This window comes from Neodiprion fabricii, chromosome 1 (assembly GCF_021155785.1).
Source record: "Neodiprion fabricii isolate iyNeoFabr1 chromosome 1, iyNeoFabr1.1, whole genome shotgun sequence".
In the NCBI taxonomy this organism is placed as follows: domain Eukaryota; kingdom Metazoa; phylum Arthropoda; class Insecta; order Hymenoptera; family Diprionidae; genus Neodiprion; species Neodiprion fabricii.
In genome coordinates, this window is record NC_060239.1 from 32,045,002 (window position 1) to 32,064,511 (window position 19,510).

Consider the following 19,510-nt stretch of genomic DNA (forward strand, 5'->3'; position numbering starts at 1 on the left):
GCAAATTAGTAGAAGAAAGCAATTTCTTCGGCTATGCTCAAACTTGCCGGTAAAATACTCATTCGATAGAATATATATAATCAGTTTTTTCATAATTGTGTAGTCAGTTTCATGCTTTGCATACGTACCAAAACCAGTAGTCTGCAGTTTATTATTTTATACTTACACTTGCGGAAAACAAAATAGATATCCTATCATGTTACGATTTAAGTATGGTAAATGGGCGTGCAATGAGATGTTCACCCGTCAATTGTGGTGAAAATCAAACCGACTCGTACGTAATTTAATTATAATTTGACACAGTGCGTCTAGTCTAAAAAATCTTAGTATGTAACGTTATAATAATACTCAGGAAATGTAAATAAACAAATAAAGAGTGCAAAACGAAAATACAGATTATACACGTGTCGTTTATACCTACGTTCCTTGAAAAGCTGCAAGAGGACGAATTTTGTATCGGGAGTAAATTTACGGCGTATTTCACGGCTCAGAAGCTGCAGTTATACAGAAAATTGATCGCGCGGCTCTGATTAGATTCGTTTATTTGGTAATTTTCTTATGATCGGAGATGCGATATTCGTTGTACAATTACAACGAGATTCGATACATTTCTTACTTTGTTCTGACTAGAGTAAAATGTAATATTGTAAAATATATGACTAGATTACATGTTGAGGTAAAGAAAAAGTAGAGTTTTCTTAATTATCATAAATAAAGTTTTCTTAACAATATGCACGCATACTAGATTTCATGACGACTAGATAAAATAAATAGTTAGAAAGTCTTGATATTTCTTTAAAACTTCATAGACTTACGTCTCTGAACGCAGTAGTCACTGCCTCATCAGCCTGACAGTAAAGTCCCTCTGTCTGTTTGCCAAGTGGAGGTCCAAGCCTTTGAGCATTCTCACTCTAATTTGATAATCTCGAGATAAAACGGACTCATTGTTAGTTTCTCTCTCTAGCGATAAGTTGACCAGGCTTCCAGTAGAGTTTGGAAATCCCCGCAGATAAGTTTGACCGTTTCCGTTGTTTTGAGAAGTTTGATCTACGTTACGTTCGTTTCTGCGAGCCGAGCTGCTCGCTGATTGCTTACAGTAACTCGGATTTTGAACTTGACTAAATCTGCCGTTTATCTCCGGGTTACCTCCTTTCGAATTCCCGGTGCTTTGGCCCCCGCGATTATTCGTCAGTCCGATTTTTCGGCCGGCCGTTCTTCCCTCGGCCATCGAAAACATTCCTATTTCAAATCTTTCGTAATCACTCTCTGTAACCGGGGTGTTTTTAACGACCGTGTTCATGAAATCGAGCGCTACTCTCCGACAAGTATCGTACCCCGACAGCTGAACGCGTTTATCTCTTATCTGCCGGAGTTCTGGGGGTTGAGGCCGAGTCGCTCGGTTGATAACGGAGGCCACCGACGAAGAAGAGCCAGGTAAATCCTTGAACACCTTGATCAGCACCTCCTTCATCACGTCCTCGTCGCTGTCCGATTCACCTGCGAAAATAAATTGAGCCCAGTCAGACGAATTTCTTTCGCCTTACTCTCGTCGACGCACAGTAAAACTGGTAATTCCGTTACCCAGGTCGCTTGTGCTGTCGGTCGTATAGGTGTCCTCTTTTACCTGCCGCTGGAGTTCCAGGACTCTCGCCAAGGCGAGCTGCAGGTATTCGCGGCCGGTAGGTTCCTGAAAAATCCAGATTAGAATGGATTCCAAGGGTAAGATTTCAGACTTTGCAGTTCGTTCATCACTGACTCACCCTTGCAGATTCTTCCTTGGCCTTTTTTATCCCATTTCCAGCTCCCCCCTCCGCCAGACAGGGCGCCTTCGAAAGAAGAAAAATGATGTCCGTAACGTGGGAAATCAATTCTATATGCATCAGTTTTCTAATTTCTCATCGAAACCGCGAGAAAATTGTTCGCTAAATTCTCATTGATTCATTGCTAAGTCAAGCAGATAATTCTTACCGACAACGATCGCTTCATTATTCGAAGTTCTGCCTAGTCACTGTTACAGTTGTACCTGAAAATTGATTCCGGTAACCTGCGGGATCGGCCAGCGTCATGGGATCTATTCAGCCTCTGTGGATCGCAGATATACATAAAAAATGCATTAGTCACGTTTGTTTGGGGAGATATTTCCGTATAATAACAATATCTACATATCGTGCACACAATGCTCAAGGTATTTGCGAGGCAGTGTATATATTACAGTATACAGGGAAGCGAATGAGCTGCAGGTTTGTGGGGAAATGGAAAAAGAAGATTCCCGCAGCTTTGCTGAGACGGCACCGAGTCCCCTCGACCGTAGGGTACATAAAATATATCAAGAGATTCCACGGTGGGGAATAAACTTGGCTTGGGATTAAACGGCAACTCTACCTGCTACGCATTTACAGGATCTTTGAATGCTCCACAGGTCGGGTTGTGAATTTTCCGAAAATTGACACACGAAGCAGAGCTGAATTCGTTGAAAACTCTAATTTCGCTGAGCGTTATATCTTTCTTTCGTCGCAATCAGCCGGTAGCAATATTTGTTCAATTTTAACCCCAAGTATTTTAATTAAAATCTGTTCAAGCATGTAAGTGTTTGGATTGAAAATAACGCTCGTACACTCTGCACACTTCACATCAACCCTTTTTATTCAACTATAGTGGCTGGTTGCACGCGAATATTTTTCACGGTTGATAGACAAGCGGGGTCACTACCACACCGTATTTATTTACTTGACTATAAGTTTCACGCGGTTTAATTAGAAAATTTTTCAAACTCGACGAACTCTCGGCGTGGGTACCACTTAGTGCAGCTACATGTCATGGTGCTCAATCACCAACGCGTCGTTCAAAGAGCGGAATCCACCATGGAAAATCCATTTCCATCCCTTCGCTGTCTCGGTTTTTTTTTTTTTTTGTGGTTATTCTTGCGCATCGTTCACCCAGCTGACTTACGGTGCAGAATGTGATATCGGCGCAGGAAATTTCAGGAGCTTTTATCGACTTGTCAAAGTATCTGCTTGAGTTACGCAGTTCGTGATTTGTTGATGCGTGATTGACGCACGTTATCCCGCAGTGATGACCATTATTACGTGTTTATATCGCGAAATAATTACGGACACTTGACTCAGTTTCAGCTTCGGCAAATCACGATCACATCGGGTGAAGGAATACACTTTGGACTCACCTGAAATCAGAAGACCGGCAGATGATATCCGCGCCGGCGTTTCAGAGATCCTAACTCCGTCCAAGCTATGATTACTATGGGGGTGCTCGTTCTTGTCGCGTGCCCCGTTCCCCCACTTTTAGTATTTCCTACGACTGCCAAGCCCCGCAAACCAACAATTCGAACGACCCTCGACAGCTGCAGTCTGACCCCCGTGTTCGGCTACCGGCACACCAACGTGAAGCGTGCCCCTTGGCTCAACGTACGTAACAAAAGTCCTCGTCGTTGGATTTTTCGTTTCATGGTGTGCGGGTCGCACTAACATCACGAATCCGATCTGAGTGGGTACACACATGAATTGCAGCCGCGAGTTCGGCACCCTCGTCAACGTGCGACCGTTGGACTGCGGCTCATGGGAACATCTGCCCTTTTTTAAATGTCTTCAATTCGGACTTTAAATGGCTTCGGTGATATCGCGTTACCGACCTGAGTTAATTAGGGTGTCGATACACTGGGAAAAGCGTCACTTTTCTCAAACAGTTGGGGGCAGGTGGAGCGTTGGAATCGATCGGAAACAATCATATTGAAATTAGTAACGTTATCGTAACGATTCGTACTGACGAAAAAACGTTATTTCGCGATCTTAGAATTGTCTGAGATTTAGTAAACCGCAATAAAACGAAACGAGGTAATATTTCGAAATCTTACTTCCTTAAAAATCCTCGTGAAATTATGAATATAGTGAGTTTTTTCCTCATTGTTTCGTTGCGATAACGTTACTAACTTCCACCTTGTCGGAAACATGCGCGCTAATAAATAGCAAGAGAATATATAGTATGGAAAACGAAATCAATCGGTAAAATTGCTGACGAATTGCCGGATTTGGTATGTAATGATTCGTATGGAATTGTAGAACGTAGAGGTATGTGTAACAGGAGTTGCGTTCATTAGCCGCTCGATAAATAAATAGCGGATTTGTTGACCGATTCCGCTTTGTACAGCGACGTTATAGTGACATCGCAATGAAGTTAATCAGCGGAACAGTTTGAAATTAAATGAAAATATCAGCCTACGTATGCATCAGGTTTAATTTATCTATTTATCAAGCGACTTTTATATTGCTTACTTGAGAGATAAAGCAAAATGGATGTACGCGCTATGCGATTCCAGGAACGATTTACTATATGCGAACGCGCATGGAAAGAGTGTGAAACCCTTGCGTGGGAAGAATCATTTTTAAATGCAATCACGCGTAAGTGTATTAATTATACGCGTGGCAGTCTTGAAACGTTTAAAAAACTGGAATCCATTAAAGTTGAACATCGCTCGTGGAACCGACAGAGAAGATGGAATACGATTTAAGTAAAAATTTGAATAATAAATTGAAAAGGGTCGTTTGCTTCTCTCAGGTCATTAATTCCGTCGCTCTTGTTTAGGGATGAAAAACAAGCAGCATCGTATACCCTTTGTATACGGCGAACTACTCGGCTGATGTCTTCATATTTTTCGTGCTCCGCGAGCCGCGAGACGCCTGGCTTATCACGTTTTTATCGGCCGTCAACCGTGCGGTGAAGTAGATTTGAAGATTGTCCAACTTTTCCCTTTTTCCCGAGTTTTTCCCGCCCGCCCAACGAAACTACAACGACAAAGTCTGCGATGAGTTTACGACTGTTCCACGGATCGACGAGGAAACCATCGACGGGTCGGAAAAGGGATCTGGAAAAATATGAGAGGGTATTGACGTCTGGTCGCAGAGAGGGCTGGGTACAATATTAAGTTTCGTAACCTCGATGACACGAAGACTCTGCGCGATTTGTTTCATCTCGATTTTACTTTTTATTAAATTCACCAAAAATCCTCGCCCCCAGGCCGGCTATCATGCACATCTTATACTGCAGGGTGTGGATATTTCATGGGATGTATTTCCTCCCCTGCACGGTGACGGCGGACTTGCTCGGAGCGTCGCGGATATTGGATCAGGTCGTGACTTGGCGGTTTATTGCCCCAAGTGGCGCAATATCCATATTGTACGTTACCCCGATGTTTGCCACTTCGCAGGCCAAGTGCGGACTTCTACGTGACACGGTACGAGCATCTACATCCTGCACAGTTCGATTGCATAAGTCTAGATTCGCGAGCATCTCTTCATCTCAACCGAGACGCATATATCTTATTGGATCTTGAAGCTTCGGCGAATCGACGCGATGCGACGCGAAGAAGTTGTCTGGAAAATGGAGTATTTTTATTTGCAAAAGCAAATGATGCGGGCCTCATTTAACGTTGAACGAATCGAATATCGATTCGGTTTACGTGCCTATTCTGCCCCCGCAGTTACATATATATACATACATATTCATGTATTTGAAATATGAATCCCTGAGAAGTACGAGAACGACAAACACCGTATATTCGATTCTACAGCTCGTTCCTGCAGGGCATTTTTGCGCACGCACGCGTAACTAATTGAGTTTTGACCCAGAAAGCATAACGCGTAAATACGTTTCCGGTTACAGGGATTGGATATATTTTTTCCCCCCAAAAAAACGGGCGTGCACATGATTAATTCCTCGACAATTCGTAAACAAAACTTTTCATCCCCATTTTCATGCCAGAGTCGTAGTCCATCGTTCCCTTCGCGGCCGGTATCCGAGTCCCGAGAAATTCAAGGGGATGACCTAGGAATAATTGTGCACGGTTTCACTTAAGCGTAAATCCCATCGCTGTTTAAAAACATAGCCATACAGAATTGGGTAGAGATTCTGTATTTTCGCAACGTGTGGCGCGGGTAATTGATTATGACGGTAAATGCGGGGCTTCTTCTTTTCCAACGAGGATCGCCTAGCTGACGCTGAGTGATACCATTCACGATAACCTCCAACCAGCTGGGATTCACACGGCTGACATACTCGCTGGCGGTAACGAGGCCGACGACGATGCTGCGCGTGTGCATGCACGCCTGTTTCCCCGAGATAACGACGAACCATGCAGCATTATAGACGTGTGACCCGTTCAGCCCCCGGAATGCCAATTATTTTCCCACGTTCGACGGTGCTGGAATAAGAAATTAACTTTCGCGAATTATGATTTCGCAACGCGATTCCGAGGGCCTTTTCGACGTCCGCGAGCCTGTATCGCCGATGGTCGAATCGAACCCTGCGATCAAGATCTCCCGTGGAAGTTTCGAGCGGTGCGCAACCAGCGAACGGAGAACACGGACGCAAAAGCACATCGAGAAGCAGCCGCAGTTGTTCAAACTAATCTATTGTTCGGCACTCCGGAGGACCGTTCGAAGTGCGACAGCTTGGGAAAACAAGTGTCGCTTGTACCGTTCCCGGTTATATATATGTATATACATGTATAGTTATGTTATACATATAATACCCACCGTCTATGTCGTTGTAACGATAACGATACGCTCAGTCTTCAAGGATGAATAAAAGTACCTGCGCCAACCGTGAGGGAGGCAGCTTCCGCTCGAAGCCACACAGCTATTAAGATTATTCTAACATCGTGGATATGCCTACCCATCCAGGTTACCCGTCTTGATGTCGAGAGTTGCTTATCGATCTGTTGTCATCGCAACAGATCCTGAATAATAAGATTATACCGCATCTGCTCGACTATAAACGCGGTGTTTATAAGCAGATTATGCGAAGGTTTATACAGGCGCGTCTTATCGTGCCTGCATGTAATTGCGTAATGAACACGACTTGGCGTTACACGTTGTTGCGTAATCACGAACAGATATGTACCTATGAAAAAAGGAAAGTTTAGGTATGAATGCAGAAAGAAGTACGCGATTAAACCATTCGGCGAATCAGTTTAAAGCTCGTCTTTCCCCCGTCGACGTTTAACTCTAGTCTATATATAACATCCGTTCAAACTTGTATTCCGCACGTCGTCTTGTCTGGTGATTATAATGAAGCGTAAGCGGGGAAATTTACACAGGATCAACTATACGATCTTCTCATCAACCCTTTAGCAGCATGTGCAGGTTATGGTTGTGATCCTTAGACGAGAGGGATGCGTAATATGCCTTTAATAGTCATGTCGCGGAAGCGCTGCTATTTTCATCAGTCGATCCTTCGCGATTTAGGCGCGCTGAGCGAATAGCACAGATCGCTGCAAAATCTTGGCCTAGTTTTATATTACGGAGATCAATGTAACGACTCGACAGTCGTGACGATCGTTTAGAATTTAGATACGGCGTTCGCGTATAACGGCGACGATTTGAACTGTCAAGGGGACGCTGAACAGAGTTGAAAAAAGGATATCTCGTTAGAGGGAGAGAGAGAGAAGCATAAAAATAACATCAGGTTTATACAGTCTGCGAGATGAAAGTTTTTTTTTTACTCCTTTTAGATTAATATACGTACCTATAAGAATGTCCTCCTTGTATGTCGCTTGCCAGGAGAATGAATTACGTGCAGTAGACAGAATAAATTAATGTTTATATGCTAGAATCTAGATTAAGATAAGAAAATTCTTATCGTGTGACAGTTTACTCGAAATCTTAGAATTTATTTATAGATTAGTTTTTATACATTCCGAACGATTCTACGATACTACACCGCACCGTGCGAATTCAGCGTAGTGTGATTTTTTTTCCTTTTATGTGTTAGTATTTATTATTAGTTAACAATAATTTGATTGAAGCAGATCTTTTCCCCTTTACATTTGCATTAAGCTTGGAATGTAATATATACCTATGACATTTACACGTTTACGATACCTATATGTACAATATTTGATTTAGTGACACTTTTTGACACCCCATTCACTTCAATTGTTGATAAAATTACAGTCAGTAATAGTTGATTTACCTATTTGCAGCGACTGAAATATATATATATGTATATATATATATATATATATGTGTGTGTGTGTGTGTGTGTGTGTGTGTTTTTGTTCAACAGTAATTTTACACTTACATCTCGCGGTACGCGATACCTTGTATAACATATTTCACGCTCCACCCTGTGCATTTCTTGAGCTGGATAGATATCACACGTTACAGCGATAAGCTTATCTCTCATGCGCTCGCGTGGTACACGTACACATAAATGATTCTCAAATTTGAAATAATAACGTGATTCGCCGTATAAGCACGTTAAAATCGTTATCATTCTGAGCTAATTTATTATAGAATGACGCGAATTTATATAAATTTATTATTTCACTTACACTCATGTAAACTATCAATTTATACATCGACATAGAGAATTCAACTTTACTCCACGAATATAGACAAAATTTGAACGTGAAACAGCCATTTCTCTATTACGTAATATGTCATACATACATACATGCATACATACATACACGTGATTAGATATGTTTCGCAAGTTCTTATCGTTGATAAAAATTTACCCACAATTTCAACACTGAAACACCTCTAACTTTTTTACCCTCCAATGCAATTATTTTTTAGTACTCTATTATTTGGTCAAGTGTTGAATGTTGCTTACTGTATATACACGATACACATGGACGCTGTAGAATTATTATGTAACATACGACGTATATTTATCAAGCTCGACGTGTTTCAGTCTTTCTATAATGATGAAAACTTGAGTTGAGACCGTTGTTTACGTTACAATTATCGAATAAGCACGACATATTATACACATATATTGAAGGTAAAAACATCGTTTTACTAAAAGTATAACTATCGAGATTGTAAAAAGACAAGATGGAAATGAGATGGTCGTGTGACACACGTGTTTCTTCTTCTTCTTCTCGGTTCTCGACTGTTATTTAATATCAATTTTCAGAAAGTAACTTGTACCGGCTGATCGTCACCCGCCCTACGACGATCCTCCCCTCGTCTGCCTGGTCGATGCAAGGCGGCGAATCGACTTCAAGTTCGCCTTCACCAAACGAAGATCCCGTCGCGTCGCGTAATCAAAAGTTGTTTTGCGGAAAGTTCAAGGCAGGCTGACCACTGCGTCCCTTATTTTCCGGTACGTCGAAAGTGACTTTCGGAAGAGGAGCCAGCAGTGGCCGAAGGCGTCCTCAGGTCGGCTTATCGTTCCCCAGGTTGTAAAGAGTCGTCGAATTGAATTCCTGTGTGTGACGTCTGCACGTAGAGTTGAAGCTCGTCTCGCATACGGTGCTCGCGCCTCCCCTTGTTCGAGGATATTGCCCGCCGCTGCGACTGCGACGCCTCGACGAAGGAACGCAGCAGCACAGATATTCGTTGAACCTGTTAGCGGAGAAGAGCTGTTATTCTCTTCAACGGGGGAGAGAAGTCATTCCGCGAGGAGTTGAACTCGTTGAAAGAGGGGACCAAATTGACTTATACCCTTTTTTTGGAGAGCAGCCAAAAAATGGTGTCTCCTCGGTGTTTTCGCGCATTGACAAAACACCGCTTGTACCTTATCAGGAACCGTTCAGGGTGAGATTTCGAGTGGCACTTGGTAGCGGGAAGGCGAGAGAGTGTGTTAGCTTTTTTCCTCGTTGTTAGTTTAAACACCCAATGGATCGAGGATTTAGCTTATTGAAACGGAAATTCGGCACTGATTTGTAAAAGATTTCGTGAAATAATAAAGAAGCTGTCAACCCCGAAGTGGAAATCGAGTGGATCGAACTCCTGTCTGCAATTCCCTGTGAATTATTAATAATAAAGTTGCGAATAAAGTTAAATTATTCATTTCACGTCCGTCGGCCAGAGCGTTGATTTATCCTGGATCGTGTCTTGAACCTTGATGGTCGGAAGAAGGGTTATAAGTCAACATTCTATTCCATTAGATTCCATTAATTTTTATATCTTCTTCTCGAATATATATCATCCAAGAACCGCCTTTGCATTTCATTGATCGATATCATCCCATCGTATATTGTATAAAAACTTGCGGTATAATTTTTTACCGCAAGGATCCCCTTTTCCGCGAGTTAGGGACTGTAAGCTGGTGAAAAGTGATCACAGAAAAAAAAACATTAATGCTCACCTTTTTCGGAAAGCACCACTGACGCAGTATAGGGCAATAGGATTGATGCAACTGTTGATGAAGCTTAGGCAGAAGCCAATGATGCGAAACGTGTGCCAAAACTCGTCGTATACCTCGCGTGAGAGCGGGTAAAAGTGAAACCACAGCATGAAGGTGTGGTAGGGTAGAAAGCAGACGATGAAGATGATCACAAAGGAGATAACCATTTTTCCGACCTGGAATCAGACCTTGTCGGTAAATTCTCCCGTCCCGATAACGTCGGTAGATTCTGGGAATTGAAGGTGAATCTGCAGGGACGAGGCTGCATCAACACTCCATAATAATGATTACGCCCACTCATTTGACTCGGAGACGCCGAATGCCTCCGCATTCTCTAGTGAAACAGGAAATCAGGACCTCGCTAGGATCGAGACGGTTCTATTTCCATTCCCGGCTGTTTGCTGCGGAGAATATTGCCGGAAAAACTAATCAGGCAAACAAGTTGGATGAATGTATACTTTACTCTATTCTCTCAGCAAGTTTGTCTCCCCTTCACGACGACGCGTATAACATAAAAAGGGAGGAAAATGAAAAAGGCGAGGAATCAGAGACGATGGTAGAATCTTCGAACGCGTCGCGTCTGTGCAGTTGGAAAAAGGCCGTCACTCTTTCACGTGATGTAAATTTTCTTTGTCAAAAAACTTCGTTGTTATATTACAGCAGAGGACGGGTAAAAAATGCTTAAACAACGAGTATTACGGAAATCAAGCAAGACTGGAATTAAGTGCTCTCAATTCTCTGCTAATTTCCTGTTACATTGAAAGCAACCTTGCTCGGCCTTTCTCGATTATTATTAATTTTTATTAAACATCTTAAGACGGTCCGCGGACGCGTAATGATGTTCGCTGGTCCATTCCCTCCCTTGCCCCGCACACGACAAGTAATTGATCTCGGAGGACATACCTTACAAAAAAGTGGATTGTTTTCGATGATGATGTTTACGCGTCAAACAATGTTTCCCCCCTTAGAATGCGAACGAACCTGAAGCAGCTCTTCAAACACGCCCACGATTCACGTAAGTAGCTGGTGAGTAGCTTCAACATCCTGTTAATTATCCTCTACTCAGCCCTCCTGGAACTCAGGACTTTCACCATGCTGCATCTGCGATACGCGAATTAACAACTTTGGACTCATCTTGTTTGCAGCCACACGGGGAAATGCCGACTACGTGAGGTTATACCTATAATCATCCCTTCCGTCGCCACTACTCGCATCCTGGATGAGGAACGAGGTCAACAGCACAATGCGGAATCAAATGGGTATACAATGTATAACGACGCGTGGCGTTTTCCTCTGAGTTTTAATTAACACGAAAATTATTACACCGGAAAGTTATTCGTGATTGGACGTGATGTATTTCTAGTGAAGCTACCTTCGAAAAAGTTGAAATTAATACTGTATTATTATATAGATTTTTCAAAGTATCGGTGAACAAGCCAAATTATATTCATACCCTGCAGGTTTCCATTCTACATTTTGGGGCTTGGTGCTTGGTCTGTACTATTAAAAAGCTGGTGGGTATTACGGTCTCCGTAACAAGAATTTAGCATGTTGTTAATTAGGATCAGTTTACCGGATAATCGGTAAACAATAGTACCGCGGTAAATGAAACCGTTGCCATTCGCAAGGGTGACAGGAATAGACTACACGCAGATATTTGGTTGAAAAGGAACACGAAACTAGAGTTACCTGCACGACGTATTGGTTCGTAATAGAAGTAATTGATACGTATTATCAGTTTGCATTTGCTAATGTGTCCATTAGTGTACTCGTATAGGGTAAGATTCAACAAGACTGCAAGAAACAGAGATTCAATTAGCATCGAGAATCAACCACCATCAATCCAACCAATCAATTACAATCAAGCCCGTAGGCTTGGAACAAAATCCAAAATAGACAATGAATCAGACAGGATAGAATTAGGAGGGGTCTTTTTTTTTCTTGACTTCTCGATGTGTTTACTTTAGAAGTAATTCAACTACGAAGAACAAACTTGTGCGAACAACGCTCGCGGGATAACGGATTTTACTACGTACGACAACGGAAATCTCGCGTTTACCAGAGACTTCGGGTACGCTTGCTATTGCGGAAAATGCATTTCCCGGTCGTAATGAATCATCGGAAGACAGTAGAGGCTTTTTGAAATTTTCCTCGAGCCGAGTGTCTACATTATAGTCACGTTTGCCGCAGAGGGCAGTTTCTCGTTATATTCAAATTGTGAAAAGTTAAAAACCGCCCGCGCCGGGCGTAAAGCGTCTCGACGGTAAAAACTGTTAACGAAAAAGCATCCACCGCCCCCCAGGCTCTTACGTTTGCGTCCTCCGGGCAATTTGTTATCCAGTTACCGGTCGGATAATGCATTTACGCCCGCAGCTAGGGTCCCGAATCGCAAATGCGCGAATGAAAATATAAATGGCTCTGTTAAAAAGGCGGTGGAATATTCCTGGAGTTGGGAAAATTGGCGGAACTCTAGTGAAAGCTCGAGCGCGTTAGTATGACCATATGTATTCAAGTATCGAAGTATAAAATTATTTGTGTTTTACTTTTCATCACCTTTAGTGGTATGAGAAGAGTATTGGTTTCGGTCGAAGTTCAATTTTTCTAATTTCAACGAATCTTTACGTTTCCGAACCTCTAGAATCTAAAAAACGAGTTTTTCGAAAAATGTTGGTTTCGATATCTGTCTATCCGACAAACTCTCACGATGATTTGGGAAACGTCTAGATAAAAAAATTTGAAACTTGCTTGATTTTACAATCAAACGATGCACATGAAAAATTGCCATGTCCCGTTTAATTGGAACTTGCGGTTTTACTGGAAATGAATCGATTTTCAATGTTTCATCAGCAAACATAAACTTTTTCCTCTTTACTACTGTTCCAAATGAACAACCATGTTTTTTCCAGTTAGTATATTTATGTTCATAAAAATGTATAATTTTTTTGTCCGCTTTCAAAACTTTTTCATTTGGCTGCCAAATGCTATCATTTTCAAATTTCGTTCTGGGCCGTTTTCGACATCATCGCGGAAGTTTGTCAGACAAACCGACAGACTCTTCTCTTTTCACGGTCATGAGAAATATCGCGAAGAGACCGTTTCTCCGGTTTGTTTCAAATATAATACGATTTTTCTGGGCCGTCAAAGCTACGTGAAAAAGGTCGAGCATGTCGGTAGATAAAAGGGATGGCAAAACGCGACGAACGCGACTTGGTAAAGAATCATAAACCGGGGAGGGGGAAAGGCGTTAAATCTTGATATTAAAAAAATTAGAAACTCCCAGAGATTGATGAGGGCTACGCTACCGTGGCACGGCTGAGGAGAAATTTAAACAAGTTTCACCTTTATTAACGGGTGAATATTGGTTTTCCATCGCGGTAACTTCGCTTGACAACGGAATCTCTTAGAGCCTGAGAGCTGAGGGCTAATAGTATTAAAAAAAATTAACGCTGCAAGTTCATCGCTGGAAGAATCGCGTTTACATCACCGCTTCTTTTATTTCCGATTGCTGACACGAAATATCATTGCGTCATGACTTGAATCCTCGTAAATTTGCCGTGGAATGGATATGCTAATGCAAGCGCTTTCCGACTCCTGACGCTTTTATGAGCCAACAGAAATTCCCTAGAATCTCGCGGCCCAAAATCCACCCTTTTCACCGAATCTAATAGCGCTGATCGTGAGCTGAATTTCGAGATAATGATAAGTGTCAGTTTCTACACGATTATCAGACGTTTAACCGTTGATGAGAAATCGAATAAATTATCCTCGAGTGATGTGAGACGGCACGTGCCACGTGACTTTTTAGCATATTACTGGGGCGAATCGATAGACGATTTTAATGCGTTCGGAAAGCTTGCAGGCAGAATGAAAGACACTTTACGGCTTACGGCGCTTCCTCTATTTGCTAAAAACTCACCTTCTTACGAGCTCGGATTTGCCCGCAGTGATGAGGCGCGCCGGGAAATTCTCCAGGCACATTTCTCGTCGACAGTTCAAGGTGACGTGCCATCCCAAGGTAGAATCCGGCGATGATGCAGAGGGGGATAGCGTAGTATGCGAGGAATTTGAACAGCACGACGCCCTTCTTGTACTTCTCCCCTGCACAGCGACGATTTCATTAACGCTTTTATTTTCTTCACATTTTTTCACACCATAAGGTCTTACCGAGCTTAGTTCCGGTTGCGTGTGTATATTGAGCGAAAGTTCGATGTTACCAGGGGTTAATGTTATTCTTACTGCTACAGCCGTTCGTTAAACTTCAGGCTGACGGATATTCGGTAATTAGGAAATAGTGGAGTTTAAATTAACTCAAACCTCAACTTATGACCGACGAAATCATTCCCGACCATGTCTTACCTCCTTCCGCCTATCGAAGCGGTAAAACGATTTTTATAACTGGCTGATTGCTATCTCAAGTTTTGCAGTATCTCGTGAACCCAGCTGTTTAAATCACCTGCCATTCACGCGATTGTTTTTGTTTCTTACTCGTTTTCAGCATTACGGCAATTTTCTCTTTCGGTTCAGAAAGACGAAGGTCACTCGTACCTGCTATTCATTTTTCCCTCTTTTATGATGAAAATGAAGACAGGAAATTTGATTCTCAGAATAAAGAGCTCGTTTCCATTAAATTCACTTTATCCATAGGCGCGAGGTATCAAACTTTTACGGCGTAAAAAGTGCTGAAATCGATTACTCGTCGGGTTGAAAATACTTAAAGTATCCCAGACAAATTGTTTGAAGTTAGAAATTGGAACTCAGAGGAAGTAGAGCCAACGTGGAAAGCTGGTCCGAGGGTTCGATCACCCTGTACAAATAACTAACGTACGTCTCGACTAACGTTAAATGAAAAACGTTGCGTAACGGTATCTGGATCCCTCGATAAAGTCGGGTGCCATTCGTTGGCTTGGAGCCGAAAATACGAGCCAAAGAAGTGAGAACAACGCAGAAGAAATTGAAACCATTTGTCTACCAAGCCTAGGTGCACCGGGGTAAGTTTGAATCTGTGAAAGGGAAATTCTCCTTAAAAAGGAAGACCTTAAATTTCACCCGACGAGTTTCAAATCCCAATGGATTTCTGGCCATAGAAATATGAAAAATCGAAGAGCGATCGGGATCGGGTGGCTTTGATACGGCTCGTGCAAGCAAATGAAAAAATGTGTCTAACCTGGTTCCCTCTGGCTCAAATCGACTTCGAGTTTCGGGACTTCTGCGGATCGTCAGTGGCCTTAATTTTGGCAGCACGAGGAAATCTCGACCGAGTTTGCGGCGCTTCAAACAAAACCTCAAGCATACCAAATTCCCGGAACAAAGCGCGTACGCCTTTCCATGCACGTTTGGCATCCACCGCTCCTGCATATTTGCCAGTTTCCATCGAGTATTTCTAAAAAAAACGAGGGATTTCAGCTTGGCTTACCAAATTCTTCGGGGAAGGGGCTGCAGATCAGTATACTGTGGTTTATCTGCAGCTCGACTTCGGGGACGTAGGAGAAGAAGGCGGAGGGCATCGCCAGAACGCTGGCAAAGACCCAGATCAGACTGGCTGTCAGAATGGTCAGCGGCTTTGCGCTCAAGCCTGCCACGTGCCTTCGTATAGGATTAACGATGGCGCAGTACCTGAAACATCCGTTTGAACATCCGGGTGAACTCAATTTTGAGAGACGAAAAACAAACAAAATCTACTTCACTGTTACATAATGTACAAACCAATTAAATCGAAATCCTGGGATCAAAGAATTCTCAAGCCTGTTCCACTGGCTTTCCCGCACGAGCATGCAATTTAATAGGCGGCTTTCTCATCTCTCGCGGTTTGTCAATGCCGACTGTATCCGTTTGCAAATGAAGTATTATAAGTTGCCACGCACGTCGTGCAAGATTTGAGTTGGTCCGAATTGAGCGGGCCGCTGCAGCTTGAGAAAACTTCAGATCCTGAAGCTCTGTGTAATTTAATTATTTGCCTCTGCCCCGAAGCCACGTTCATGGAAGTTAATTAATCTTTTCCTCGTTATAACTGAGAACGGGACTAACGTAGGCTGACTACTTTACTGCCTGCAGCTGCGACCGAGTGCTTAAGTATTGGGAAAACTTGTTTTTAAACAACAAGTAACAGACTTTCGCAGTTCGGTAATATAGCATAGCTATAAGTAACGGCTATAAGCCGCGGAAGTCGTGGAACAAATAGGCTAAAGGCTAACAATTGGCTGGCAGCCCTATATTACATCGGCACTGATTTACCGGTGATGGTGAACCATTTTAAACGCGGACAGGAAACTAGATTGCATCTGGCAATCGAAGACACATTTTGGAAGAAATTCATTACTCTAAGGACGAAATTAATCGCTCAATGGCCATTCTGCAATCGAGAATCCAATTTTCACGTTACTTTGACTAATCGGTTTATCTTGCATTCTACGTCCGTTTCAATTCAAATAAGAAAAAAACTCGGTTTCTCTCAGATGCGAACCGTAACGTAAGAGAGCTTTTAATTGGCGTTGCGATGAATTAGATTCGGAGAGCCGCATGACGGGTGAATTAAATTCAATACCAGCACACTGATCGTCAATTCCAATTCTCAGCAACAGTATAAACTCTTGTAAAAGTATTTGGAAATAACGATAAATCTTATAGACTGGAGTACATGCACACCTAACCTTGATCGCATAAATGCGTGGAGAAGTAAGGTGGAATATTCAAATCGAGTAAAGACTCGACGTTGAAGCTCCGGCGTTAATTACCCCGGCATCAAACATACGGTCTGAGTTTCCGGGTAATCAACGTTCTACGATCTATTTAATATAACTAAGATAAAAGTGTTCAATTTCTATACCTCTCTGCCGAAAGTGCCGTCAACGTGAAGACCGAAACGCCGATTGAGATGTCCTTGGCGCATTCCGACAATTTGCAGACAGCCAATCCCCACGGCCAGGATTCAACCGTGTAGACGATCGACGTGAAGGGTACACACGTAACTATAACCTGTGAGAATTGAAAGGGATGAAAAGATATGTCAACACGTCCTGCCGAGACAAGAAATGGAATAATTTACTATCGGGAATTGCGTTTGTATACGGGGATAAGAGGTGGACCCGGTTTCCGCGAGGCGGTACGTGCAGGTCCTTTTAACTTGTTGACTACTTTGCATTCCTTGACAAAACTCGTCCTTTCGCGTCCCTCGAGCGTCGTCTTTGTCCAGGCCAGCAGTTTATGGAGCCTCGACCTCCGCGCTAACTTCCGGAAAATGACCGTCGTTGTAAAGGCAGCGTCGAGTCTGCCCTGTGAGCTTGGCTAATGCACCATGAAGAAAAGAAGCGCGCGCACACACACATGGGAAAAAAAACCTCTGGCTATTGGCCAGGTATTATTTTGTCCTGGCATCTGCAGCTTGGTGATTTGACTCGGCTGAAGGATGTAACGAGTAAGAAACGCTCTGCACCAATCGATCCTACCCCCGTTGTTCTTCCTCTACTTCTTCTTATTTTTTTTCTTCTTCCTCCCAGTGGTTCACTTACATGGATTTGTACTCAGTCGAAACAATCGAGACGGCCTCTCTTTCACCCCAAACACCCATTGGCGACGTGACCTGTCAAACTGCGAAGACTTAACACACTCGTGATGCATTTTTGCCATTTTTCCCTTTTTTCCCTCGCCTGCACGATGAAACTCAATGGGGTGTCCGTCGCAGTCGCTGCTTGATGTCGCCCTTACGCAGACCTATTAAAATGTTTACACCAGGTCGACTCACCAAAAGGTCGCCCAGCGCCAAGGAGAGGACGTAAGTGTTGGGAACATTCCGCATGTTCGCGTGGCGGAGGAGAGTCAGGACCAGAGCTCCGTTCCCGGCAACACCGACAACCAGAATCACGAGGAAGACCACGGGGACGATGTACGTTTCCGGTCGCTGGCTGTACGGCACGTATATGTTCTCATCGTCTTCCGGGTCGAATTCGTAGGTCACCAGTGGTGTCGTGTTCACGGTGTAATTCACACTGAACATCTGAAACACGAGAGACGCTTTTTCTTCACGCAATCCTTGGTCATCTCTCAGAATACAGTATCGTATATATGAAAGTAAACTCGATCACAGCGCATCTTCGCGTGAGGCGGACATAGATGCTTGGGAAAGAATCATATTTCATCCACCCGCGATTCGTGACCTGGTCGCATATGCATGATCTCAATTGGCAGGCCGAAAAGGCTGACGTTTTGGCGAACGGATATTGATGAAATGACGAAAATCTCGATGATAAATCGTTACGGAAGTATAACCAGCGATATGCGTAATTCACCCGACGCTGCCTTTCCACAGATCCGTCAAAACGGTTTTGCAACGGCGTTTCCAGTCATGCGTTAGAAAGCTTGCGTTGGAAAATATTCAACGACGCACACACGAATTTCAGATAAAATGGGTTCAACTGTATTTATCTCGGGGTCAAGTGTTACTAAATTAACATTTCTTTTCTAGACCAGCTCCTACTTGGAACTAATTTTCGGTTCAATTGGCTTATTTTTTGCTTTATCACTTTCCTACGCCGAATGCAGCCATTTCGAACATTAACGTAAATACTGACGATCAGTGTTGACGCGGGGTAGAAATAATAGGGTATTAATTCAGCACAGTTGGAGAAAAAGTGTGTAGGCAATTACGGCCCGAAATAGGATATGAGATTGAGTGGTCTAATATTTAGTGTGATAAGTGATCTTGAATACGAAGGATTTATCTAGCTCGAGAATCTGATGGTCATTCTTGCAGCGAAAGGAAATGAAGAATGCCAATCGATCAACTTTTAATTCGGTGTGTATTTTTCTTTCAGCTTCTGCTTCGATGCTTGCTCATGAATTACTCTTTTTGCGTTCATGATTTGGGGAGAAACGCGAGCCAACAAGCGAAGCGGACTACTTTGTACGTGGCTCTTGAATATTCCACGAGAAGGTTGAGCGAAGGGTCAAATGGTGGGAAGGTAGTTGGTAGAAATTTCCAGGAATACCTCTCTGCTTACGGGAGGGAATATTTACTGCGATTCTCGTAAGAATATCGAGTAACACCGGCTTCCGCATCCTCGTATGAATACATGATCCCCCGACGAAAATTTCTTCTACCTTCAATCTTTTTCACATATGCACCTACGTCGTAAAATTGTCTCTACCGTGCGGTCAAGTTGGAAAATTTATATGGGGCTTACGAGGGTTTTGAAGCTTCGGTACGAGTTTGTGGGAAAATTGTCGGTAGGGTGTAAAACCACTTTGTAGGGCGTAGGACTGAGGGCGGCACTAAAAGGTCCACCTCCCGAGTAGTAAAAGGTTCGAGTAGTTTTCACGCCGTATAAGCACAACTCCGACAATGAGAAGTTTCCTATCGCGGGGCAGC

The 19,510-nt window shown here is 43.1% G+C and overlaps 1 protein-coding gene across 10 annotated transcripts in view; it reads right to left on the minus strand.

The window, feature by feature from the left end:
• Positions 1-420: 420 nt before the first annotated feature.
• Positions 421-19,510, minus strand: part of LOC124174372 (neuropeptide CCHamide-2 receptor-like) — a 113,509-nt gene continuing 94,419 nt past the window's right edge. For 5 of the 10 annotated variants that reach the window (XM_046553462.1, XM_046553459.1, XM_046553457.1 and 2 more), the window contains exons 3-8: positions 17,888-18,139; positions 16,973-17,121; positions 15,563-15,762; positions 14,066-14,247; positions 10,111-10,325; positions 7,684-9,365 (exon numbers count right to left, since the gene is read on the minus strand). In XM_046553462.1, the coding sequence (XP_046409418.1) occupies positions 9,176-9,365; positions 10,111-10,325; positions 14,066-14,247; positions 15,563-15,762; positions 16,973-17,121; positions 17,888-18,139 (1,188 nt within the window). In that variant the 3' untranslated portion in view covers positions 7,684-9,175. Of the gene's footprint in view, positions 1,498-1,581; positions 1,688-1,760; positions 1,827-1,968; positions 2,083-3,181; positions 3,547-7,536; positions 7,564-7,682; positions 9,366-9,775; positions 9,864-10,110; positions 10,326-14,065; positions 14,248-15,562; positions 15,763-15,852; positions 15,951-16,972; positions 17,122-17,887; positions 18,140-19,510 lie in introns of those variants that run through there. The other 5 variants (XM_046553465.1, XM_046553463.1, XM_046553464.1 and 2 more) reach the window with 5 other exon arrangements.